Here is a 25,807-nt window from a genome sequence, read left to right on the forward strand (position 1 = left end):
ATTTTCATATACAGTATAAATAAGTCAAGTGCTGGTCCCTTCTCATTTAGATGGGCTGGTCTCCCAACGGGAGGTCTACAGGCTTCGTAAGTTTGTGAAGAGCAGGCCTCCGGGGCTTCTGTGCTTTTTTTTCCCCCCGGGTTACGGGAAGTGCCTTGTCCTTTGGGCTTTGCCTCCTCTGGAGGAATTGGGTGGTGTATCATTCCTGGAGTCATGCTTTGCCTGGAAACTCTTTAGAGCAACTAAGAGAAGGAAGAGTGGAGCTCTAAACAGGGCCTTGCTGAAGGCACACTCAGCACAGGATCACTACAACTGTCTGAGGGGCTAGCGACCAGCCGTGTCGTATAGTTGGGGGAAGACGCCGTGGCTAAGGAAGTCCTGTCAGGGAGACAAAGTACTGCCTGGTGGAGCTAGCAGAGAGTAAAGTCCTACATTAGGCCAACGAGCCTGGAATCCGACTCTCATTCTGGAATCCAACTCCCTTGATCGTGGCTGAGAAGCGTGCCGCTGACGGGTTCCTACTCCTCAGGTGGAAAAGAAGAGGGAGGAGAAGGAGGACTTGGGTGCCTCGTGCCCCTGATGTGCCCGGGAGCGGGTGGAGATGCCCCATCTCCCCTAGGTGCCCTGCACCGCGTCTAGGGCCTGGCAGACCGAGGCGTGCGCTCGGCTCTTTCTCCACGCCCGCCCACCTGCCATCGCCGTCTGCTCTGACTGTCCTCAGGTACGAGGAGAAACCTCCGCAGTGACCTGCTGGTGGCCGCTGATTCCATCACCAACACCATGTCATCCCTGGTGAAGGAGCTCCACTCAGGTGAAGCCCAGAGCTCCTGCCCGGCCTCACGCGCCCCTTTCCATCCCCACGCCCTCCTCACGTCCTCGCCACGTGGTAAAACATCATCACGTAGCACACGCCACCTCAGTTCACCACTCAGCCTTTTTGCCTTCTAGGAACACACTGGACGTCTTGGCCCAGGGAGCCTCTCTGCCACACGTGATCACACAGAGACGCTGACACGTTATGTTTCTCTCAAGAATGCTCCTTGCAGGACAGACCCAATCCAGACTTTAAAGAAGTTCAGAGCCCCACGCACACACAGTTAGCCCCTTCCCTGCTTCATTCGTCCTCCACCAGCTCTCCGTCCACAGCCTCTCTCCCCCCAGGGCTGCGCGACCGCCTCGTTCTGAGGCTTTCCTGGAAGACTGGAACTGAATCAGCCACAAAAGCTTCTGGACTTTCTCCCAGTTGCCTTTCTGCTCTCTCCTAGTTGATTTGGTTTTGAAACTCTACTCTCTCCTTTTGTCCACGACTAGGCTCTGATTTCATGTGACGTTTGTGACCTGAGTCTGTTGCTCCTTCGCTCCTCTGTCCAGTCTTCCCTGTGGCTCCTTCCTCAGTCTCTCCATCACTTAGATATTTCACTGATTTTCCAGACACCCTTACCTCATTGTTCCTCTTACATAAAACCCATGAAAGAGAGAAATAATAAAAGGCCATTCCCCTATCGTCATATTTTCAAGACTCCCCATGACTCTCTTCATTTTATGACTGCCAGGTATTTACTAATCGGTGTAGAGTAATCAGATTCCCATGTTCCGTATTAAACACATAGGTTCCCTTCCTGAGCACTACATATGGCCCTCCTTTGTTCTTTTCACCTAATATAATGCTTTTGAATATGTTGAAGTCGCTTAACAAGGTTATTAAATAAAAATATAAAGCAGTGTTTCCATGGACTGTTCAAACACATCCACTGAAATCATCAGTCCAGGCTCTTAGGGAAGGGAAGCCTTGGGTATTTCTTCAGACCTTTGAAGGAGAAAGCATACACCTTTAGTGTTGTCATGGGTCTGGCCCATGGCTTCACTCTCAAATCTGCCTGATTCCACTTAGAAGAGAGTAAGCATATGGCCTAGGTTGGTTTTTTCAATGCAATTAAGATGCCAGTTCTCCCGTGGAGGGGGTGTGAAGGTGACAGAGTCTCCATTCTGGTCCCATTCCTCAATCCTCAGAAGCACTGCCCCCTCTTTATTGTATGATAAACACACATAAATACAAGAGGTGACTGCCTTTGACATGACTTCACGGGTGATTAGAGAGTCCCTTCCCTGATAGAACTTCCCACAGATGCCAGAAATCCCACTTTTTGAAAGAATTTCAGGCCATGGACGTTAATCACACCGTGCCTTGTGACTACTTACTAGGGTTTGGGCAAAATCAGTGGCTCATGAGCTCATCACACTAGATGAGAGGTAACCGGACACCATTAAACACATGGCACACAGAGACCAAACAGCTCCACAAAACTAACAGGTCACAGGGATACCCAGCAATCTCTTATGGTAGGAAAGGGTGGTTTTAACAAAATGATGTGATGTATTTGGAAGGCGCCTTAGAGAGCATGTCGTCTAGTCCCCTTCAGAAATGCAGTGAGTGATTATCAGAAGATTGATTTGCTTGAAGTTGTGCATCTTGAAGGGGCGAAGCTGGTCCTAGAACTTAGGTCTGAAGAACCTAAAGCCAGGGCTCTTCCCACCACAGAGCCCTTCCGTCCACACGGGACAAGATGTCAGATTCACAGCCCCACGAGGGCCCCTTTCACTGACTCTGTTCCCTCCCAAGCCCTGAAGTCCACAGGTAGATGTGGACTAAGTCCACACATGACAGCACCTTTACAAAATTCAGAAACAGATTCCCTTTACATGCGAGCTGCCAGTTTCTCAGTGAATGGAAGAGGCTGGCCCAACACCCACACACGTTTACTGTCACCACCAAGGGTTTTGTTAGGATGAGGTGAGATGTTCAGATTGTCTCTACGTATTTTCCATACCATGTGAGCATACTGTTTATAGGTGTAGCTTGTCCTCCTCATCTTTTTCAAAATACTTTCACAAATAGTAGAATCCAAAGGTTGGAAAACATCTTAGAAGTCATCTAATCCAGGTTGCTGCCCAATGTAAAAGTCCTGTTTGAATATTTACAGTGAGCTCATTCATGACCAGCTCTCATCATGAGGAAGGTCTTTCTTATCAGGGAGCCAAAATTTGCCTCTCTGTAAGCAGTTTATCCTCATTCCACCCTCTGAAGCCACCCAGAGTAAGTTCAGTCCTTCCTATTCCTATTAATTTGGCCTTTCAAGTGTTTGACGACAGGTAACATGGCTGTCCCTACGCCTTCTCTTCAGGTGGCTGTTCGATGTTCCTTCAGCCATTCTTTTTTTGAGAGAGAGAGAGAGAGTGCAAGCAGGGGAGGGGCAGAGAGAGGGAAAGAGAGAATACCAGGCAGGCTCTGCGCTGTCAGCACAGAGCCCGACAAGGAGCTCGATCTCACAAAATATGACCTCATGTGACTTGAGCTGAAATGGAGAGACTGAAACGTAACAGACCAAGCCACCCAAGGCGCCCCTCCTTCAGCCATTCTTAATGTGACGTGGTTTTCACTTCACCATTTTGCTTGCCAACACTGGGATATGGTCGAGAGTTTCAAGGCCCCAATTCAAAATGAGCTCCCAGAGCTGAGCACACTCCTCCCTATCACGGGGGATGTGCTCCCTGCAGAGCCCAGCTCACTGCTGGCTCTGTTGCTGGCTTCCCTGCTGACTGCGCTGGGGTTGACACCTCTTCTCCATGCCTGCTTTCGCTCAGGGAGGCTCCAGGGAAAGCAACCTTTGAGGGCATTAGCTTTTAACACACAGCCGCTTTGCTGTTCAGTCATTTTAAGTTTGTTATCAGCCAAAACTTCTAGTTTGGGGTGGTTTTTATCTTTTAAAAAAAAAAATTTAAGTTTATTTATTTATTTATTTATTTTGAGAGAGACAGACAGTGTGAGTGGCAGAGGGGAAGGGAGAAAGGGAGAGAGAGAATCCCAAGCAGACACCATACTGTTTGCACAGAGCCTGACGTGGAGCTCGAACTCACCAAACTGGGAGAGCATGACCTGAGCAGAAACCAGGAGTCCGACCGAGCCACCCAGGTGCCCCCTTTTGGTGGTTTTTTCTTTCTTCTATTAAAAAAAAAAATTTTTTTAATGTTTTATTTTATTTTTGAGAGAGAGGCAGACACAGCACAAGCGGGGGAGGGGTAGAGAAAGAGGGAGACAGAATCTGAAGCAGGCTTCAAGGTCCGAGCTGTCAGCACAGAGCCCAGCACGGGGCTTAAACTCATGAACGAGAGATCATGACCTGAGCCAAAGTTGGAAGCTTAACCGACTGAGCCGCCCAGGCACCCCTGGTTGTTTTTTCTTAACAGAAGCCAGTGTTGATCTAGGTATTCTCCCACCATGAACTTTTATGGTTGCTTTCTTGAACCTGAATGCAAGGTATTAGATGTATCCCTAGTGGGTGTCGTCACCTTAGGGAAAGCGGGCATGGAGAAGAGGCAGCCACCCCCGACCTAGTCACCAGGGAAGCCAGCAACTGAACCAGCAGCAAGGTGAGTGACCTCAGCTGTGCTGCCCCTAAGGGCGTAGGGCTTATGGGTAAACAGTGCTAGGGTGTGCACCATGCAGGGCGCGTACTAGGTGAGCGTCAGAACCCGTGCAGGCCTGGGACCGTGAGCCTTTAGCTAGGGCTTCGTCCCAAGCCTTCTGAGTTACCGCCTTCACCCTCCCTCTATGCTTGTGCTGTGCTGAAGGGTCACTGGCCTCCTTGGACTTGTTTTCACAGCAGAGGAAGGTGCAGAGGAAGAAGAAAAGAAGATGCAAAGTGGGAAAGAAAGAGGTAAAGGCAGCTCACAGGACCCCTAGTTTGAGTGGGAGGCAGAGCTGGACAGCCCCTGAGGGAAACTCCCCTCCCTTTTGTTTCTGCTTGCCTTCCTGCTGCCCCTTCCCCCAAAGCTTTCCAACCCCCACAGTTCCTTCTGCCTACTTTTCCCAACCGACCATCAAGGTTTGCCCTGGAGGTGGCGGTGTCAGGCGATCAAGAAAAGCCTCCTGATTTCCAGATACTGTGATAGATGGTTCGGATATAGGAAGTAGATACCAGCAGAGCACAGAACATGACCCTTTGCCTCCGGGAGTTTATAATCTAGTCAGAAAGGCAAGACAGAGATATGCAGAATAAATAGGAGATAAAATGAAGTAGCAGGAAAAGTTAATCATCAAACTTTGAGTGTGTGATTATAAATACAAGAAACATTTCTGAAAAGGAAGTGATTCTTGTGGGCAGAATAGCCAAATGGTTTTCTGGCCTTGATGGAAGAATTAAAAGCAATAAAGAAAGGTATCAGCAAAGGACAGTGATGCCTTCCTCATTTTCTTGTATAGAAAACTTGCTTAATAACTTGTTATGAACAAGGAGCTGTGCTAAATGATGTCCACGTATTATCTCATTTGACACTTAACAACCCTGTGAGACACATAACAGTGTCCCTATTTTACCACTGAGAAAACAGGCTCTCAGAAGTATAGATCACGTAGCTGTAAAGCAGCAGAGATTCAGTGTGAACTAGGTCCTTCTGACCCCACTTCACACACTTAATCTTCATGTGTCTGTGCCATGCTGAACAAAAAACATTTGGGAGTTATATGAGCTCTTATTTCGGTCCTATATTAATATGTCTATTTCTGGATTCCTCCAAAACATAAGCTCCACTAGGTAGAGATTTCGGTCTGTTTTGTTCAGGATGTATCCCCAGTGCCCAGAAGAGTGCCTGGCACATAGTGAGGTGTCAGTAAATGCTCACATACAAGGAAGTAAGCCAGGTGATGTACTAGAGAGTGCTTCGTCAGGGACAGAGCGGGAGCGGCCCCGAGGAGGCTGGGCTCTGGAAGGTGCGCCCACTCTCTCTACCCCTGCTGAATGCTCTGCACTGAGCACACCCTTCCTGTTGATTTCACAGCCCCCGAGCAAGGATTCGAGACAGGGCTCAGAGCGGTTCAATAACCTGCACAGATCATAGCTGGCAGAGCCGGGAATCCATGCCCATGCGGCCGGTAGACGAGGTGAAGTGAGAAAAGTCGTAAGGAAGGGTGGGAAGAAGTGGAGTGGGAGCTGCAGGCAAAGAAGGTGGGAAGGGAAGGGAGGGGGGTGCCTGGGGGTAGGGTCTACCATGCTGCTTGCCACGGGGGCTCGCGGGGCAGGAGAGGCAGGCCTTCAGAGTTTGCCACCAGACTCTGAGACTGTCCAGGATCCTGGGAGGAGTGGAGAAGCGGAGTCCAGGTGCCACAGTCCTCTAGGGAGTCAGTGAGGCCTGCGAGGCAGTGGACGGCAACTGTGCGGGACTGAGGACCACGGCATATTTGGCATGGCCACCCAAACGTCAGAAGTCGAGGTCAGCTGTATTTGAGACATCTAGCAGTGCCACAGGGAATGGTAGAGAAGACCCTTTCCTTCCCGAGAGCAGACCAGGGGGAAGGCAGAAAGGTTGTTGTGCAAGAGATGAAGCGGGGAGGAGATGCACAGAGATAAGTTCACACTCCATAAACACGTGCTCCAGTCACACGCGTGCGCACGCATGCGCCCGCGGGCACACACACACACACACACACACATACACACATACACACACACAACTCATCCAGATCCTAGCGTTCATGTGGAATGTTCTTGGCTGAAGACGTAACATCTGCTGCTTTGGCCTCTGTTCCCATTGACCCTCCCTTCCCAGTAGCTTTTCCCATGGCTTCTCCTCAGCCTCCCTGCATTGTGTGCAGCACACGGAGGGTGGCCCTGACCACTTGGGCCTTGCCATGACCATGGACTGCAGCCCTGGTCCTGGTTCAGGGCTGGGTGTGGGCTGCATCTCACATGTGGACAGGCATAGTTCCCCTTGCCTGGTGCCCCCTGCTCTCAGGGGCCCCTGTCTGCACCTGTGTTCTCTGCCAGCATCTCTCCTCTCTGCCCCTCTTGCTCTTAGTGTCTCCCCATCTCTCTTCCAGTGCACACACCAACGTTTCTGTCTGTCCCCGTGAGACCTTGTGGGAACACCTGAGTTTCCGTTGCTGTGGCTTTAGGTGCCATCCCAAGGAAAAGAGTGTTAAGAGCCAGGGTGAGACTTGAGTAGGGTTTCAAACAAATGTTTGACTCTTGGCATTGTGCATACAGGTCTCAGGATATGTCTTCTTAAGCTGAACTGTGGCAGGTATGTGGGTGGAGGTACAAGCCAGGTATTTTTACAGATGGACCTTCCGATGGTCTGCCGTGGTCTAGACATGAGATTTTACTATAGACCAACATGGCGGTAACCGCGGTCACCGATGCGTTGGAGAAGAGTGACTGTCAACCATAGAGAGAGAGGAGATGTGCTTCTTTGGGGTTGAAGTGATGCTGACCTAACATAAACACAATTTGGTCAGCACCCCACCAGGCAGTCATAGTCTGCTCAGTGCAAAAACCCTAAGAGTCAAATGGGCACTTTTGAAGAATTCGTGACCAAGCCAGACTTCACCAGCACGTTCGCCCCTATCTCAGCCCCCTCACTGCCTTACCCTGGATCTCTGGCTGGCTGCATTCTGGGGAATGCTTCTGCTCCCCTGGGGTGCCACACTGACTTCGCGTCCCCTCACTGCTCGCCTGGGGTGTTCAGAGTCCTTGTCGCCAGGACTACACAGATGAAACAGACTGACACGGTACTTCAGAGCCCGAAATTCATCTCGGCCACTCCAGGGCCTCACGTTATGCTCCTTTGTCCTTCAGAACTGCCTCTCCCAGAACCTACCACCCATGGTGTTGGGAGCTGTAAATCCAGTTTGCTCGCTCAGAGTACGCTGGTGTATGTCCTGTAGGCTGACAGCAGCAGCCCTCTGTGAATTCTCAGGCTTTTGTGGGTGCAGTCGGTGTTCAAGATTTCAGGGGGAGCAGGAGTGATTGAGCATCCCCAAGCAGACATGCCTGCAGGCAGGAAACACCGCCAGTATCGAAATTTAATTCCTTCTCACCTTGGTCACTTTCAGAACCAGATGGGCTGCGCCCCCTGATATAACTGCTCCCTAGATTTAGGATGGCTTCATTTCCATTTTAGTAGTAGTATTTTCCCTCTCCCGAGAGACACTTGTTTCTCCATGGTTGTTCTGCGTCCGTTGCAGGTGCTGGTTGTAGGTAGCGTGACTCTCCTGGCCCTTTTCATACTTGGTTGGGAAAAGCCAGCATAGGGGGCAGAAAGGGGAGAGTGAAGTCCAGAAGCCCATGGGTGCGTGGGCCGGTAGTCCCCGGGGAGAAGATGCAGGCTGGTGAGACACCCCAGGCATGACTCCGTGTGTTGTTTGTGTCCGTGCTGCACAGGTTAGCAGAGGAGCCGGGACAGAGAGGAAGCGCGGGTGAGTACAGTGTTCTCTGCCCTCCCCACGGCCCCTTTCCCTTTGTACCCACGGTCTTCCTTTCCCTCCTCCCTTTCCTTGGTCTCACTTTCCAAGCCAGCCACCCTGAAGGGGAGAGATTCCAGTTAAAGTTTTTCTTAAAGAGCCCAGTTCACCTTTTCGCTTTGCCCCGGCCCTGCTATCATACCCTCTTGGCCCCTCTTCCGGGCTCTGGCCCATCTTGCTCTACGCTGGGTCTGGCCTGGGCCTCGGGCATCGGTTGGTATCAGTGGTGTCTGGATGCAGCCGGCAGACCCAAGAGCTGCCGGCCGACACGGGCTCTGGGAGCCAGTGGCCAAGGCCATCCCGGCCACCTCTGCCACCTTGCTGGTTGCCCACAACCACCGTCATTTCTCTCCCAGGGTCTGTGCCGGCGCCCCAGGGTTCCGACACCCAGAGCTCTGATCTGCCTTGGAACCTGGCCACAGACACGTATTTCCGTCCTCCAGGGTCACATCCACCCCAATAGAGCCAACCAAGCCATTTCCTGTGGTGCCTGCCAACCCACACCCCCTCGTCCTAAAAAATTAATGAAAATACAGATTTCCCTCTGGGACAGTGCTCACTGCTTTAGGAGGTAGTCTTTCACGTCTTTGCATCTGAGGACCTTGACTCTTCTCCCAGTTCCAAGACAGTGAGGCTCCGGGGCCTGCTTGCTAGAAAGAAGGGATGAAAATAATTGGACAACCAGTCTGTTCGGAACAGTTCTTTGGAAGATAGATGTCTTTGGTTTGGCCGCGAGGTGTCTCTTTATTTGTCAATCTTTCTTTCCCTCCCCTCCCCCACTTCTTGTGTTTAAAAGTTAGGCCGTCTTCGTCAGTTACAGATCTTCCAGGCAGAAAAGCCAGGGCTGCAGCCCCATGATCCCAAAAAAGGAACGTCTCCAGGCCTTTTCCTGCCGGCCCCACCCCCCACGTGCACCCAGCCCTTGAGGGGCTCTGTTCTGCCAGCGCTGCGGGACCTGCCGTCTCGGAGCCTGCACTGACTCAGGGATTGTGCAAGCCTCTATGGGAAGCACCCAAGCTGCAGAAGTTCTCCCGCTGCCCTGGAAATCTCAGGGCCTCCGGGGCTTGGGCAGGGTTTTACCTAAATTCACTGCACATTCAGGCAAGGCCCTTCCCAACAGCAGGCCTAGGCCGCTGCAGCCAACGAGGGAGTCAGGAGCTGACTTGCCCCTCGGGAGCTTGCCAGAGCCCCCCTCCCCGGGGGCACAGAGGAACTGGGGGATAAGGATAGGCACGCCAGAGCCATCTGGCCCCCCCTCTTCCTGCAGAGGAGGGAATGAAGAAGGCCCACGGCCTGGGAGCTTGGTGCCAGAACTAGAAGCGGAGCTGGGTCTCCGGACGCTGTCCTCAGACCTCAGATCTGGAGTTAGGAGAAACTCATCAGGAGTAGAGAGTCAAATGAAAAGCATAAAAACTCAGGTGGCTCAGTTTCACAGACCCTTAAGTTCTGCCCTCTTCCGGCCTGAATCTAAGGCTGTCGTCCATGCCGCCCAGTGTTTGTAAGCACCTCTCCAAGCTCAGTGCCCTTCTCCTCGGTCACAATCCTTCTTCCCAAAAAAGCACCACATTCCAAACCTCGCACTGTAAACCCCGTTCTTTCTTCCCAGAAACGTTTCCTGACCCTGTGACCCCAGCAGCAACTCCCAAAAAACTCTAGGTACCCCCCACAAAAGAGAAAGCCCCTTTCCCTAAAAAGGAGCACGAGTATTATCGACTCTTTGCATCTTCTGAGTTGAAAGGTAAGCATCCCGACGGCCCCATCCCAGGACATTGCCTTGCCTCAGCAGACGTTAGCAGCATTTGCTTGGAGACCCTCTGCAGCACCCGTGAGTAACAGCGTGTCTGTCCTGCACAGGCACAGGGGACATGCAGCAAGCTGGCGTTGACATGAGGAAGGCGAGATCTTCCCCCAGAGGCGCATTCCTGTCCATCTTTCGGCTGCACACCTGGACCAGGCTTGCAGGCTGCCAGACGTCACTACCTGGCAGGAAGAGGGGAGCCCAAGCCGGTGGGAAATGGGAGGGACTGCCTGATGCCGCTGCCACTGGTGGGCCTCCCCCTTGCACAGTCCTGCATGAACTAGCATCTTCCTCACTCCCCTCGGGCCACGGTCTCATCTCTGCAACAGGAATTTACCGGGAGGTTGAAAAGAGAAAAGAAACAGCACGAATCTCCTGTGTGTGTGACCTGATGGAGTTCTTGCTGGCGTCTTGCCGGCACATCGCGTGCTCCCTGGGGTGGGGGCACAACTTTCCTCACCACCTTTGACCTTTAAAAACCAACAGGTTTTCTTCCCTGTGTCGTGCAAAGACAGCTTCAGGCTTTACTGAGTTTTACAGATATTCACACCCTGGCCACAGTGCTAAAAATAGCCTCCTTCCTTTCTCTCATACTGGTTAGCTAGGCTTCCGCCCCGGTTGGTGCCGCTCGCTGCTCAGCAGCCTAGGCGGCAAGGGGGAGCAGAGAGCAGCCCGGGAGAGGATTCTTTGCAGCAAAGCCCGCCGCAGGCCGGCCAGGGAGCGCTGACCGGTGACCACCAGAGGGAGCACTGACCCCCGGGCGCCTTGCTCCCGCCACCCCCCCCTTCTCAGGGTTCCATTCTGCTCTGGCACACATGATAATCAATCCCAATTCCCGGTGATTTTCATTTATTTTTTTTCTGCTCCCTGGGCTCCAGGATGTTATTTTTAGTAGTGGAACGGCTATAAATATTTATAAAGGGCAGCGACTGGAATGAAGTGAGAGGCCCCACAGCTGGCTCTCTCATCCCCCCAACACACACGCCCCTGCGGACCCCTGCCCGCTGCCTGCGGAGCCAGTGGGCTCAGCCCGTAGCCACCCACGGAGGGAGTCACGTGGAAACCTCGTGAGGGCGCAGCCAGGGTGAAACGGGTGGGGTTGACTCTCCATCCTTCCCTCTCACTGTCCCCGCTTCCTCATTACTCCCACCCAGGAAGGAGGTCAAGGCTTATTCCGGGAGTGCCGTGCGCTGCTAGGCCCAGGGCCTCCATGTCATGAATACTACGTATGAGGGGCAGGTGCAGCCTGGATCGCTCCAGCTGTGTGAGAGCAGAGAGGAAATGGGAGCCTGCGGAGAGGCCCCACGCCCGTGGAGGGCTGGCCTTCCACAGCAGCTTCCGAGCGCTGCCTTGGCCCAGCCGTGACCAGCAGTGAGCCGAGGCCCCGGAGAGCCAACAGGGATTCTGGTAAAACAAAAGCACTGGTGAAAAGGTTCTCCCACACGCTCAGGAAACAGGGATCCAGCCTTGCCTGGAGGGCCAGATAGAGCAAGAATGAAAGTAACCATATGGAAAGTTCTGAGGGACACTCCGTGCCAACCAGTGGTGAGATTAGGTATGGGATGGGGGGTGGGGGGGGGGGGCAGGGCTACAACAAGGTCTCAGGGATGACTGTGTGCTCCCCCCACAATCCTGACTTCCCACACTTTGGACCCTGCCCCTGAGGACAGAGCAGGACCCCACGTCCCGATTCCTCACATGAACTGCTTGCTTCTTCCAGAGCAGAAGGAGCCAGAGAACAGATTAAAAGCACCAGTGGCTCCAAAACAGCCAAGGGCTAAGGTGCGCATGGTGTATGGCAGTGTCCTCTGGGCCCCCTGTGTGTCCCTCCACACCTGGGAGGTTGCCCGAGCCTACAAGGCCCCCAGCCACTGCTCGGCAGGTTCTTGCACCAAGGAGCAGCCTTAACGTCCTCAACCGCAGGAGAGGCTCTGGGCTCCCAGCCTCTCACGTGTACTTGGAGGACGATAAAAAGGACTAGAGAGAGCCACGGCGATGAGCTCAGACGCCAGCATGACAGTGCATGGGGTGTTGGGTTTTATATAAACTCTGGTTGACAAGTGAGTTCTTTTGCAGCTAGAATATCCACCATTATCTAAGGCCCCTGAGGTGCCTCCTGACTTCTTGGCATGTGCTGTAGAATGCAGATCCGTATCAGGAGCTTGAAGCTGGTCCCTTTCCTCAACTCTGACCTGGAACACAGGTGTCACCCTAGGTAGGGGACACTTCCTTCTTAATTGCTCTGTGACCATTTAGGAGTCTAATTTAACCTGAGTAGATGATCTTTTAAGAGAAGTGATGTATACTGTCAGCATCATAGGCCCCCTGGGCTGCTGTTTCCTAGCCGTGAAGACCCCTCGAGAGGTCCTAAATGTGTCCTGGGTCTTAAGGAAGCTGCAGGCCCGCCAAGTGCAGATCCCAAAGTCCCAGCCGTGCTGAGGTTCCATTTATTTTCACAGCCCCCTCGTCTGCTGCTTGCACTTTATCCACCAGCAGACTCCCCTTCTTTTGCGTTGCTTACTCCCTGCTCCTGCAGTCCGTGACGGCTTCAGAAAGGTACAGTTGCTATGGCAATGCCTAGAGCCATCTGAATTCCTGCTGCACCTTCTGGAAGAAAAGGCCTTATGAAGAACCATTCAGTGGATTCCAAAGCTAGCCAGCCTCCCTGGGCCTCTCCTCTGCCAGGGGCCAGACGCCTGTTGCAAACTGGAAGTGTGGGAGACAGGTAGCCCATCTTCCTTGGGATGAAACTCCCATAGCTGCAAGCCACACGCACCTCAACAGGCTGTCCACGTGTGGATCAGAAAACTAAGGCTTCCTACCTGGGGCTCTCAGGGAAGATACAAGACCAGTGGTTCTGAAACTTAGAATCCCCCGGAAGCCTTGTAATGTATGGATAGCTGGGTTCCACCCCCCAGTTTCTGATTCAGTAGCAGTTGTAACAAGCTCCTGGGTAGCATTGGTACTGCTGGTCCAAAGACGACGTGGCGAGGACCACAGTACACATTTATGAGGAGAAAAGGTTCAGGAGCCATCGCCAGCAGGTGGAGAAAGGCCAGAGTCGGTGGTCTATTCTAAAGGAAGAAAAAGAGGGGCCTCAGCAGTCCCTTTTCTTGGTTAGGTGCCCCGGGGAGCATGTGCCAAGACCAGTGGTCTTAATTTTTTTGTTTTTTTGTTTTTTTTGTGGTCTCCAACAAGCAATTGGACCTGCCCCATAGACCATGTTAAGAGAGGGCAGCATTATAAGACAGGCCATGAAGGCGTGGAAGAGCAGTATCCCAGATGCCCAGTGACTGAGTGGGTCTTGCACGGTCTGGTCTTAGCAACGGGGGAGGCTGAGGGCCTGCCTGGGAGGGCAGTGGGGGAGTGGGGGGGAAGTGGCATAACAGTCCCCCGGCCCCCACAGCGGGGGCTTTTACACCCAGATGCTTTCCCCAGAATGCAAACACTATATTCGATGTTAAACCGTATTCGGGGCCCAGCCGGGCTGCTTACTTCCAGCCTACCTGAAGCTCCAACTCCCATGAGCAGAATCCATTGCCCAAGAGGAAATGATTACTGGAGGGCCCAAGGTGAGGGCGGCAGGCCTTCCCAGTTATGAAGAGCAGATCCCAGGGGTTGCGATGCCTTCTCTGCACACTTAACCCTGCCTGGAAAACCAGGCCTGTGGGTGGTGTGCCGGTGTCTCTCCTGCCCGGGCATGGCTGCGAGCAGGTGGAGTGTGCCGGCACCATCTGCCCTCTGCCTCCTACTCCAAGCGGGGACGGCCAGGGCAGGGCCACAGGGTAGAAGTGGACATCGAATCCGTTTAGAAGTTCCAGGAAGCAATACCAGCTTCTCAGTTGTGTGAAGGTTTGGATGGGTGGTGAGCGCTTTCGTTTTTGAAAGTGGGTAATTCCCAAGGGAGGCCGTGAGGAGAACTGGGACTTGCTGGTGGTGGGAGGGCTCTTGAAAGGCAGGCACCAGAGAGCGTCTTGGTATTTCTGAAGTGAAGGGAGCCTAGCCCTGCTAAAGGTAGAGATTAAGAAGTGACACGTACGAGTGCCTGGCTGGCTCAGTCGGTAGAGCACGTGACTCTTGATCTCTTCGTGAGTTCAGGCCCCACGTTGGGTGTAGAGTTCACAAAAAAAAAAAAAAAAAAAAAAAAAAAAAGTGGGGAGAGGACAAGTTAGCTTGATGTGGGACTGTCATTCATTCGAGAACATACTTCGGAGCTCTGACGGTGTGCCGAGCCCCGGGCCCCCCTCTCCAGGCCTCAGTGAACATGGGGCCTTAGAGGTTAAGGTTGAAGCCTGGTCTGAATTCATAACTAGGGCATGGGGGTGGGCTTGGGGGGGCTGCACTGCCTTCTGAAGCCTGTCAGACTGGGGACACACATGGGACAGCGCACCGGGGAAGGGAAACGGTCACTGCTCAGAGGGGTTCTGGACACAGGCCCAGGAGAGGAGATGAGGACGGATGCGTCTGGTAGAATTAGAGCCTGAATCCCCTGCAGAGTCCTCAACCAGAGGAACCTCTTAGGTTCCTGCAGCCATGGCGCACCTCCCGGCCGGAGTTTGAAGGCCCTCGGCCTGTGGGAGGATGGTCGGCGGACTCGCTCCTCCCCACCCCCACCCCAGTCCTGCTGAGGGGCACGGTGAGTCCTCAGTGCACCTGCACATACGTACAGTGGGGGCCTCTGGCTTTCGGGTTTTGGCCACAGGTGCTGCAGCTTTCCCCCCCTCAGGAGAGTGAATCCTCAGACAAAGCACATGATCTGGGGTGGGGTGGGGTGGGAAATGTAGGGGGTACGTCTACACCAGCGGGCCTCAAGATCACCTGTTCACCGTGAGCTGCTCATTCAAGTCCCAGCTCCTGGGTTGTGTTGGCTCCACCATGGCCCGAACCCAGGACTCCTGTCACTTAGTCTTTCCCTCCCTCCTCCACCACAGCTGCTATCCTTGCCCACCAGGCGTCCATCCCCTACCAGGAAGAACTCTATCTGGAGTTGGACCCAAAGCCTCTGGAAGTCCTCCCCACCCACAGCTCCTCAGAATCCCGGGCCTGCTGGTCGGAGCCCCAGTCTTCCTGATCCCTCAGAAAGCCGGCCCTGGGGCTCCTCTTCCACAGAGCCTGATGGCCATCGGTGGCAATGGCTGATGTCTTATTCACCAGCGTGTGAATGGCCTGGGTGAGGCCTTGCCTGCCAAGGCTCCTTGGCCTTTGAGGTCTTGCCTCTGTGAAGCTCCCCTGATGGGGTTGGCCCTGTGGAAGAAGGTGTACGCACCTGGGGCTGCCGAGAGGGAGGGCACGCAGAGAGGAAGTAGCGAGCCAGGCAGGGCCGAGGAGCAGCTTGGGGACAGGGCGGGAGCCAGGTGCAGGTGTCAGGTGCCCAGGGGGTCAGCTGAGCTTCCTTCCAGCTGGATGAGCTTCCAGCCAGCCCAGCTCCTCGGAACCAGATTCGGACTGGACAACGGAGTGTGAGGAAGGAGGCTCTGGGCTTGGGGACCTCATTGGGTTCCCCGTCTTGCCATGATGGCTGGCCGGCATTCGTCCTAGTTTGCTCATTGCCTAGGCAACCACCTGGGTTCACCCTTTGCCACCCACCTACCCTGGGAGCCCACTCAGAAGAGGAGAACAAAGACAGGAATACAGAGAGCAGGGAAGAGTGAGGGACATGTGAAAGACCAGAGAGAGGAGAGTAAAGAGGAAGGAAGGGTGGGAAGAGGGGCAGAGCTCAGGTGAGGAGGGGAGCTTTTCACCCTGGGGCGCAGGGGACAGGACTGCAGGTGGAGACAGGACGGGATTTGGGGAACAAATTCTCACTCCTGAGTCCCAGGCTTAGGGGATTTCATTCCTGTCCTGTTGCCACAACTCACCCCCACATGTTACCCTAATTAGTCCCCACTGGAAAGCGCTGCATATGCCTTCCTTTGGGATTCCTACCCCCAGCGTGGCCCTTGGCCCAGAAGTCAGAGGCCTTATCTCGCCTGCCCTCCCTCCTCTCCGAGTCCCACCCTGCCCCCAGCCCAGTTTATAGAGCTCAGTTGCAGCCTCCAAGGGGGTTGATGGAATTTCCCTGGGGGGTGTCTTGTTCAAGGAGTCTCTTATCTTCCTGCCTTCAGCCATCACTGGAGAGTGGAGGGGACTTAGATTGGGGTCATTGGGAGGCCTCTGCAGCCAGACTTTGCAAACGGGGGGTTTAAAGCCAGGGTGGAGTTGAGGAGGCCTTGTTTAACATTTCTGTTTACTGAGGCCCCTACCCTGACCTCCCACAGGCCACCTCACCTAACTGGTCTCTCCCTGCCCCCATTTTATGATGAGATTGGGTCTTTCTTCACCTGCATGTCCTTTCAAGCGGGGACAGCAACCTGGACAAGGTCACTCTCTGGCCATATTGTACACACAGAGCTACCTTCAAAAAGGCTTAGTACACCCAGGCACACCCAACACAGGAACTCGCTTCGAGCAGGGACCTGGAGGAACTCAGAAGTCACAGTCAGCCCTGAGGCCCCATGTCTGGAGAGGACTGTCCAGGCACCATGAAGAGATACGAGCAAAAAAAAATGGAACTCTACCTTGAGAAACCAGCCAACAGAGCTGCTTGAAGACATCTAGGAGGGAGTTAATGAAGCAAAATACTGGAACAGGGAGAAAAAAAAAAGAGAATTATGCACATAATCAATTGTCGAGTTTTAAGATGCATGAAGCGTCAGGCGTCCTGATGTCACCGGGTGATGACAATCAGGCAGGTTTCTTAAAGCAGGCTTTGCTCTAAAGAGGAGTGAACAGAGTATGTTAGATGCCTACTGTGCGCCAGGTGTGTTCACACATGTGGCTCTGTGTAGGGTCATCCACTCAACCACAGCTGTGATGTAGGCATCCTCAACGCAGAGAAACCAGGCTCAGAGCGGTCAAATAACTTGCCCAAGATCACAGGATCCTCTCTGTCTGCCTGACTGGGACGCAGCTCTCCTTCCCACCGTGTCAGACTGCTGAAATGGCAGAATTTCAGCACCATTTCAAGGAAGAGGAAGAATATTCCAAGGTGGGGGGAGGAGGAGCAGGGAGATGGTTCAGGGGAGGAAGTGAAGTGTTGAATCAGTTGACTTCGCTACAGCCTGGTTTGCCTGCTTTGAAAAACCACAATGAAGAAATAGTCACCCAGATTTCCTTATATATATAAGCAGGTATAGATATTTAATCTTAACCAAGATCGTATCTCTAATTCCTAATTTCACCTCCGCCTCTGGGTGTGCCTTTCTCCTATGCTCCCCAGTCTGTGCAAATCCAGCCTGTACGTGCCACAGACACTTGAGTTTGTCCCCCAACCCCCCACCCCGAGACCCATAAAGGCCCCATGAGACGAAGCCTAACAAGAAGAGAAGGTGGAAACGTTAGCGTGGACCAGCCCATATATGTCATGTACGTGTGCTGACACCATTCCAACCACAGGGACTTAATCCCCACCACGCCCCTTGAAAGCTACTAGGCACCGTCGTCCCCAATCCACAGATGAGGCAGCTGAAACAAGGAAAGGGTTTTGCCCAGGGACACAGGGACAACCAGTGGTGGGAACTTGAATCCAGGCAAGCTGTCTCCGGAGGCTTCTCCCAGCCACCATGTTTCTCTGGCTAACAGTGACTGAGCCAGATGTCGGTGCCTGGCGCTGCGATGTGCTTTCAACGTGTTACCTCACGCAGGAAACGAAGAGATAAAGACTCCGCTCTGGTTAAGCCGACTGGTCTTCCACTAAGGCCCACCCTGCATTGTAGGCACATCACTCACAGGGGCCAATATTAGCATCGGGGGCTCCCCAGCCTCCACCTGACTGCAGGGCAGGATTGGAGAGTTCTCCATCCACTGTCACATCTGGCCTTGACTAAAGAGACTTGCGGGGGAGGGGGTTCCACCAGCAGCCCCTGGGGATGGAAGCAGGGGGGAAGGCAGGCAGAATCCCTGACGGAAGCAGTGGGACGGGAGGGTGGGAATCAATGGGAGTTTAATAATTGGCCCCACCGAGACGCACCAGAAGGATGAGCCGGCCTTCCTTCCTTCAGTTAACATGCATCATGGGAACTGGCTCCTCTGCTTAGGGTCACCCTGAACCTTAGGGCAGGGTGTTGAAAGACACCCCAAGAGAACACACTAATCCCTCTATGCCTCACTTTGTAGCCTGGTCTTAGGCTAAGTGAGCATTCACCACACCTACGCGGCCTAAGCCGCATCACAAAGCCTCCTCATTAACTGACAACGATGTTTCTATCTAATCACCAGGTTTCCCCAACCCTGGAAGGAGGGTCCCTTCCCCACCCTATTCACCCTAGCGGAGGGAGGTCTGTCTGGAGCTGTGTCATCCGGTGGCCACCCTATTCACCCTAGCGGAGGGAGGTCTGTCTGGAGCTGTGTCATCCGGTGACTGACCCGAACTGGTCTGGCCAATCACAGGAGATCCCCCTCCTCTCTGCTTCTCAATTGCTTGCAGAATCAGAGGAGTAAATAAGTACATATTGCAGAGTTCTTCATTTGCCATCCACACTTGGTCGTGTGTGTAAAATGTCTCTGTCCCCAAGGTGGGAGGGCATATATGTAAAAAGGCAAAAACACAAGGTGATGCTTGTTAATCACCAAACACAAGGTCCAGAAAAGCGCCCCGGGGAATCAGGGAAGGCGGAGGAGTTCAACCACAGGTAAATCAAATGATAGGAAAAGACGAAATAACAGAAAACATCGTGTCTCTTATTACGTGAACTCATTCCTTCACTTGCTCACTCAGCCTGTCCAAGGCTGCTTTTAGATAGAATTCCAGTGAGTTCTTTTACTGTTTCCTATGCTTATAGGGTCTTAAATATGCCTGGTCAGCTCCTTTAGTGTCTTCATTTTTTAAAAAACACATATTAAAAGCTATTTTTGAAGCAAAACCCTCCTCTTGGAATGAGACTTCCCATCACTGGCCCTTGCCTTTGAAGCCACACGTCCCCTGCTCTGAGCCAGCGTACCTCCTCCGAGGTCTCGCTCAGTCTGGAGGCCTGCGGGGTGGCCGTGTGCCTCATCTGTTTTCAATTAAACCCTCAAGCTGAAGCTGGGTACATGGCTTTAGCAAGTTGAGTTTCCAAAGGGTCAATCTTATTTTGAACCAGCACGTCAAAACAAAATCAACTCAACCTAAAACACCTACAAAGCAAATAAATCCATCTGTTTGGAAGATTTACTTTAAAAATGCTAGGGCAAAGCAAGGTGCAAAGGGCCCAGGCAGCTTCCAGGGAGGGGAGGGGGATCTGTTTCAGCTTCCCTAAAACAGGAGGTGAGGACTTGGCAGCCCAAACCAGGATGCTGGCCTCGGGTGGTTAAGACTAAGGCCTGGGGTGACTCCTGCCTCCTCCCCTCCTCGGGCCCAGGACTGGGGCAGGTGACCGAGAAAGTGCGCACTTCACCCGCTCTGGCCTCCTCATCTTCGCCCACTGCCGATGCCAGGCCGGGAAGAGCATTACAAGGCCACGGGCATCAGAGGCTGGGAAGGGCAAGGCTCACTCCTCAGACCCACACCGGGCCGACGCCTCATGGGTGGGGTTAGCTGGTGACTCCATGGTGACACTGACGCTTGCTCCTGCCCCAGCCTCATTTGCCCGCTTGGCTCTCTGGGGAAGGAGCACTTTGAGGATCATGACACCATAGAGGTCGGGTGCTCATCATCATTTGGACTGAGGACATAGACACTCTGCTTGCTGTTTGGGGTCTAAGGAGGGTGTAACAGAGAATGGCCCAAAGTCATTTGCTTTGGCCCGAGGGGTGTTTTTAAAACAATTTAATGGTTTGCAAATGGTGAAGCATCAGAAGATTTCACAGAAAAATCCAGATTTACAGCTTCTCTGGAAATGTTAGACTATCTGGCTATTCTGGTCCCACAAGTCCCCCCATGGCAACGATTCTGCTGAAGACCGCCAGACCTCCCCCCTCTCTCTCGACTGTGCCTGCGCATCCCAGGGCAGCTGTGCTGGGGGGCTGCTGTGGGCATGGATCCTGCTGCGTGGTGGTGTCCTTGCACCCCCCTGAAGCCCCAGCCAGAGAGCACCCACCCCCTGACCCCCACTCCCACCTCCCCACCATTCCTGAGCTGCAGCCTGGAAGGAGCCTCCCTCTGGCCCCACCGAGAACAGCCCTTTTAATAAGGGCCAAGGCAGCTGAATTTCTGGGGAGCACAGACTTGTGGGAAAGCATCCACACCCACAGGTACGCCACCCCCTTTACCGTGCAGAGCCAGAGTTCTGGGACAGAAGGGTCAGAGAGGGGCCTCGCTGCTGAGTCAGAGACAGTCCCCTTTGCCGGGGTCAACTGCTCCCGGTGGCTGCTGTCACTGTGCCTTCAGCCACCATCACTCTGGGGGAACTCCGACAGCAAAAGCCCCACACCCCAAATCTATATGTGGACCACTGTTTTGCTCATCAGCGGCCGATGTAAAATTTGCATAGGTAAATGCCGAACTATGGTGTTCCTGGCAGACGTGACTTTGGGCCACCCCATGGTGATGGCAGGCCTGGTAGTGACTGTCCAGGGTGGCCCTGGGCTCTAAGCAGGAAAGGAGAGGTAGTTTTAGGGAAACAAACAACTGAGGAAGAATATGAGAGACGCTTCAATGTTGTCACAATCAGGAAGTCAGCGAGCACCCAGCCTAGACACTCACCTCCCTTGAAACATTTATGCTTTGTGTCTCCATTCATTGAACACATGTGACCTTGAACCTTGGAGCTTCCACCTCCAACCCCACTCTGAGTGGGGCAGAGGGAGAGAGAGAGAGAATCTTAAGCAGACTCCACACTCAGTGCGGGGCTCAATCCCACGATTCTGGGTTCATGACCTGAGCAGAAATCAAGAGTTGCACAGTCAACCGACTGAGCCACCCAGGCGCCTCTTACCTTGGAGCTTTTTAACATGTGCTCCCCTCGTCTTCCAGAATGGACTGTAGGCTCCCTGAGAGCAAAAGAAGACTTCTTCAAGTTTTCTCACAACAGGAAATACTGCGTTCTCCAACATTCCCAGTGACGAAAATGAGTGCGTATGGTCAATTACCTAAAGCACAAATGATTTAATGAATATAGATGGATACAACATAGTTACATTTCTGCCCCTCAGCCAACACCCATGGAATCCTAGGATAGTATTTGAACAAAGTTTACAAGTAGTATTGCTATTTGTTGCTTTTTATTAAAAAAAAAAAATCCATCTAGGGCGCCCAGGGGGCTCAGTCAGGTTGAACATCCGACTTCGGCTCAGGCCATGATCTTGCAGTTGGTGGGTTTGAACTCCGCATCGGGCTCTGTGCTGACAGCTCGGAGCCTGCAGCCTGCTTCAGATTCTGTGTCTCCCTCTCTTTCTGTCCCTCCCTCCCTCACACTCTCCCTCTCTCTCTCAAAAATAAATAAACATTAAAAAATTAAAAATAAATGAAAAAAAATCCACCTGCTGTCACCTATCTTCCTGATTGTTCTCCTCCACCCGCTGCCACTCCCAGCCTGGAGCTAGAGCGTTGAAGCCAGGTGTCCTCTCCTAAAGGAGCCTGGGGACCTCCTCAGGATTCCATAGGCGCTGACGCCTGCCCTGGGGGTGCGTCCTGGCCCACGTGAAGCAACGATTTGTTCTATGGCAGTGGCCGCTGAGGATATTCCCACTTGGGAACACCCAGAGGGGGTAAAAACCTTCCCAGACACACCAATCAACTTGAGGCATGAGAGAAGGAGCTAGAAGACTAAGGGCTGAGAGCATATTGGGTGCTGACTCTGAGCAAACAAATGGCCGATGTATGGTGACCCGGAGAGTGCACTGGCCTGGAAATGCAACTTAAATAGGAATCAAATTATTGTGTAGACTGTGCCTAACTAATATGGGCAAAAGACTGCTTTTCAGTGCAGTTAATGAATATGTGGTTTAAGATGATGCAGGGAAGCCTCCGCCCATAGAAAAAACTCCGGGAGGCTAAAGGGGAGGGTGAGGACCACGTAGAGAGGAAGGGGGAGCCGGTGCTTGAACTATCTGGCATTCTCCCGCTGCCCAGGAAACACAGGCTGCCTGTGGACCCGGGCTTCCCACTGGTCATCTGGGGGCTCCCCCACCCTCGCTCTAACTCTCAGCTCTGGCATCCTGAGTGCCTCTGCCTGCACTCTGGCTGTTTATGCCCTCCAGATGACCTGTCCATGGATGTGACCGGCCCAGCTCCTGGAGAAAGTCTGCTCCACCTCAGTTGGAAGCCATCCAGTCCTGTTGGGGCACCTCAGGCTCCCTGGGCTTCCCCCGTGACCTCCCCAGACCTGGCTTCAGTTTATCCTTTTGATTCCTCTCTCTTTTCTCTCTCTGTGAGCCTGCCCCCTGCGTGTCCCTCACTAAGGCTCCTCCTTCTGCCCCATCTTTCCTCCCAAGCACCTTCACCGGCAAGGACCCCTGCCCTCTTCTCTGAGCTTGTGCCATGGTCTCTCAGAGGCCTGGGTGAGGTCCCGTTCCTCGGGGAACCTTCCTTGGGCTCCCCACCCCTGTCCTAGTCTTCTTGGGCAGCCGGAGGGTAGAGTGGAACAAACACGGGCTTTGGAGGGCAGCCATGCCTGCATTTGAATCCTCACGCGGCTCCTTTCTAGAGTGTGACCTCAGACAGGTCAGGCCTTGTTCTCTGCATCTATAAAATGAGGATCGTTCCAACGTACATGGTTGCTATAAAGATTGGGGCACCTGGGTGGCTCAGCTGGTTAAGCATCGGACTTCGGCTCAGGTCACGATCTCTCAGTTCGTGGGTTCAAGCCCCGCATCGGGCTCTGTGCTGACAGCTCAGAGCCTGGAGCCTGCTTCAGATTTAGTGTCTCCCTCTCTCTCTACCCCTCCCCTGCTTGTGCTCTCTCTCTCTCTAAAATAAACATTTAAAAAATAAAAAAGATTAAAGGTCCGAATGGCACTCAGCACATAGCACCGATCCATAGCCTTTCCTTTCCTTCCTTCCTCTGACCCTAAGCGCACCACCCCCTCAACACTGCAGGTGCTGCCCCTTCGGAGCCTTGGCCTCGGGGCGGGCTCCTGAGCCATGCTTGGTGCTGGGTGGCCCCCAGTCACCCCCGTGATGCCTCCCAGGGCCAGTGAGAGCTATGAGGGCTTGGGGACCAATTCATCCCCCTGCACAGACATGCAAGGGGCCACCATCAGGTCCGAGCATGGGGTTCTGAGCGCCGAGCGGAACCTCTGCTCGTACCGCAGACTCCACCTCACAGGAGGAGCCACTTCTGGGCCTGGGGTTGCTCCAGGGGTGCAGGGAAGGGCCAGGACAGGACAGGAGCGCCACCTCACAGGCCGCACCGCCCGCCACCAAGTACCTGCACACCCCTCTCTGGTGACTGCTGCCCCCTCGGTTGGTGAGGCAGACTTTTCAAGCCTCTGAAACAGCAGAGTCTGCACCAGCCTTCTCTCAGGGCAAAGGGGCCTCTCAGAGCAATTTATCCTTCGTTGGAGGTACCCGCTCCGTACATTCCACGTTTAGGGCTGAGGGAGGTTTCTCTACAGGCCCAGGAGAATCTGCTTCATTCATACATTTAACAGATATCTATAGGGCACCCACCTACTACGGACCAGACATATCCCAGGCCCTGGGGCTACAGCAGAGAAGGACCAGGTGCCTGCCCTGTGGAAGCTTATATTCCAGCGCGGGAGCCAGGCAGCAAATGGTCGTGTAACGTCAGCAGGTGGAAGTTGCTTGGGTGGGGGAAGGGAGGGGGGAAGTGTGGTGAAAGTTTAGAGAGTACGGGGCGGGGAGGGCAGCGTGTGAACTTTTCAGTGTTCTCAGTCTCTGCCCCAATGCGCAGGAACCGGCACCTTTTTAGAGGAACAAAGAGAAAACACAAGTATACTTGGCAGGAAATTCCTCTGGTCGGTATCCAATTGCGAACCAATTCAAAAGAGTCCTGGCAGGTTATGACCCTCTGGGTCCTGTCCCACCATTGCCAGCCACCCAGGCCAGACTCTCCCGGCGACTAATCCGGCCTCAGACTAAAACCCTCCTGCCTCCTTTTTTCCTCCTTCTTCTCTCTGAAGTCCACGCTGTGTTCTGGACTCCAGGCCTTTGTTTCCCTGACAGGTGTCGTTTGTTTGCTTATTTGTTTTGCCAGCCCTTCCTTGGCCACCTTCTCCAGGGACAAGGTTTATAGTCCCCCTGTCACATCCAATCCCAGAAGATAGCTTTCTAGCTGGAGCAAGAAAAGAATGTTCTGGAAGCTACATACTTTCCAGTGCTTTCCTCCACACCAACCAGACAAAAGCCCAGACTGGCCACCTTGGCTGCCAGAGAGTATCTACAAAACCACCTCAAATCTCCTTCTACTCCTCCCTGGCTTCCCCATCTTCACAAGGGAGCCCACCGGTGTTCTAGAACGAGATCAGTTACACTTCAGTTTCGTACTCTTTGGGTGAGTGGCTCTGTTGCCTGTACTCAGCACTATACTTCCTCAAATCTCCACACTTCTCTCTCAGAGCACCAGCCACTTCTCATTTATTGCCACAAAGGAGTTTTGCGTTTGTTAAAATTTGACATGGGTGTGCTTGCTAAATCATGTCTGTGAGCTCCTTGAGGGCAAGGCCCATGTCTGTTTTCCTCACCGTTGACTCCGCAAAACCCCACCCAATGCCTGGCAGATCGTAAAAGCTTAACCAACAGCTGTCAAATGTGCAAATAAACTATACCCAAGATGCAATTATTATGTTGGTAACACACATACGACAGAGACTAAGGAAACAAAAAAAGGTAAGTCTGAGTGGTAGATCCTAAACCTTAACTCCCTTATAAATAAGTGATGTATTTACATTTTTAAAAGTTTTTATTTATCTATTTTGAGAGAGGTAGAGTGGGAGAGGGGCAGAGAGAGGGAGAGAATGAATCCCAAGCTGACTCTGGGCACTGCCAGCGCAGAGCCCCACGAGGGGACTAGAACTTCCCAACTGTGAGATCATGACTTGAGCTTAAACCAAGAGTCGGAGGCTTAACCCACTGAGCCACCCAGAGACCTCATAAATGATGTATTTATTGTAAATAGGTGTGACCAAGGATTTTCCCTGATGTGCAAATTTATGAGGTGTCTTGTAAGGGTATGAGAAATGGAAACTCAGTTTTAGTTGTAAAGAAAAAAACAAAACAAAACATGAAATACACACGCGCTTCCTCTCGCCCCTCCCTAAAACCTGCTCTGGACACGAAAAGAAAGCGAGACTGAACTCAACCAATCAGAAGTCAGCAATGCCGAGGCCCCTCCCCGCACATGGGTGACAGACAGCGGGCTCGGCGCCCAGCGCCACCTGGAGGTCGAGGAGTGCAAATGTGGCGCCTGCAGAGTGGGTTCTTTGCCCAGCCAGACCTGACCATGTCCCTGTGGCCCCTAGAGATGCTGGCCTCCGGTCCCCACGCCCACTCGGTCACACCCACCCCCAATCAGACTGCTAAGGGGTCGTTCAGGCAGGAAGCTCTGAGGAGCTCCCGACAGCGCCGTTTATCTGATTTACTCCAGTGACATCCCACAGCTTTCCCCTACTTTGTTGCGAATTATCCCTGCTTGACCGGAAGAATGGATTTGGTGAGTAAAAGTGTCTCAGAAAAGTGATACAATAGTGGTTTTAAATGCTTCCATAGCATCGCCTTTGGGCCCCACCTCCATTAAGCAGATGGATGTGGCGAGGGAGTGGCACCCTTTCCCTGGTCCCCGCCCCCAGCTAGTGGC

General features: G+C 53.1%; 1 protein-coding gene and 1 long non-coding RNA gene across 7 annotated transcripts in view; one reads left to right on the forward strand and one right to left on the reverse strand.

The window, feature by feature from the left end:
- The window catches only part of DTNB (dystrobrevin beta), a 245,529-nt gene extending 235,055 nt beyond the window's left edge, over positions 1 to 10,474 (forward strand). For 2 of the 4 annotated variants that reach the window (XM_047853825.1, XM_047853826.1), the window contains one exon: positions 722 to 1,726. In XM_047853825.1, coding sequence (XP_047709781.1) covers positions 722 to 948 — 227 coding nt within the window. In that variant the 3' untranslated portion in view covers positions 949 to 1,726. Of the gene's footprint in view, positions 1 to 721; positions 1,727 to 4,661; positions 4,716 to 8,216; positions 8,252 to 10,082 lie in introns of those variants that run through there. The other 2 variants (XM_047853827.1, XM_047853828.1) reach the window with 2 other exon arrangements.
- A 1,309-nt stretch (positions 10,475 to 11,783) lies between these two features.
- Positions 11,784 to 20,460, reverse strand: LOC125161550 (uncharacterized). Of its 3 annotated transcripts, none has more exons than XR_007150664.1 (4): positions 20,322 to 20,460; positions 16,652 to 16,714; positions 13,601 to 14,178; positions 11,784 to 12,701 (listed from the first exon to the last, which is right to left on the reverse strand). It is a non-coding gene; the product is annotated as an uncharacterized LOC125161550 (long non-coding RNA). The 3 variants fall into 3 exon arrangements; XR_007150663.1 differs by having other exon boundaries at positions 11,784 to 13,168; XR_007150662.1 differs by having other exon boundaries at positions 11,784 to 14,178.
- Positions 20,461 to 25,807: the final 5,347 nt, after the last annotated feature.

This window comes from Prionailurus viverrinus, chromosome A3 (genome assembly GCF_022837055.1).
Source record: "Prionailurus viverrinus isolate Anna chromosome A3, UM_Priviv_1.0, whole genome shotgun sequence".
In the NCBI taxonomy this organism is placed as follows: domain Eukaryota; kingdom Metazoa; phylum Chordata; class Mammalia; order Carnivora; family Felidae; genus Prionailurus; species Prionailurus viverrinus.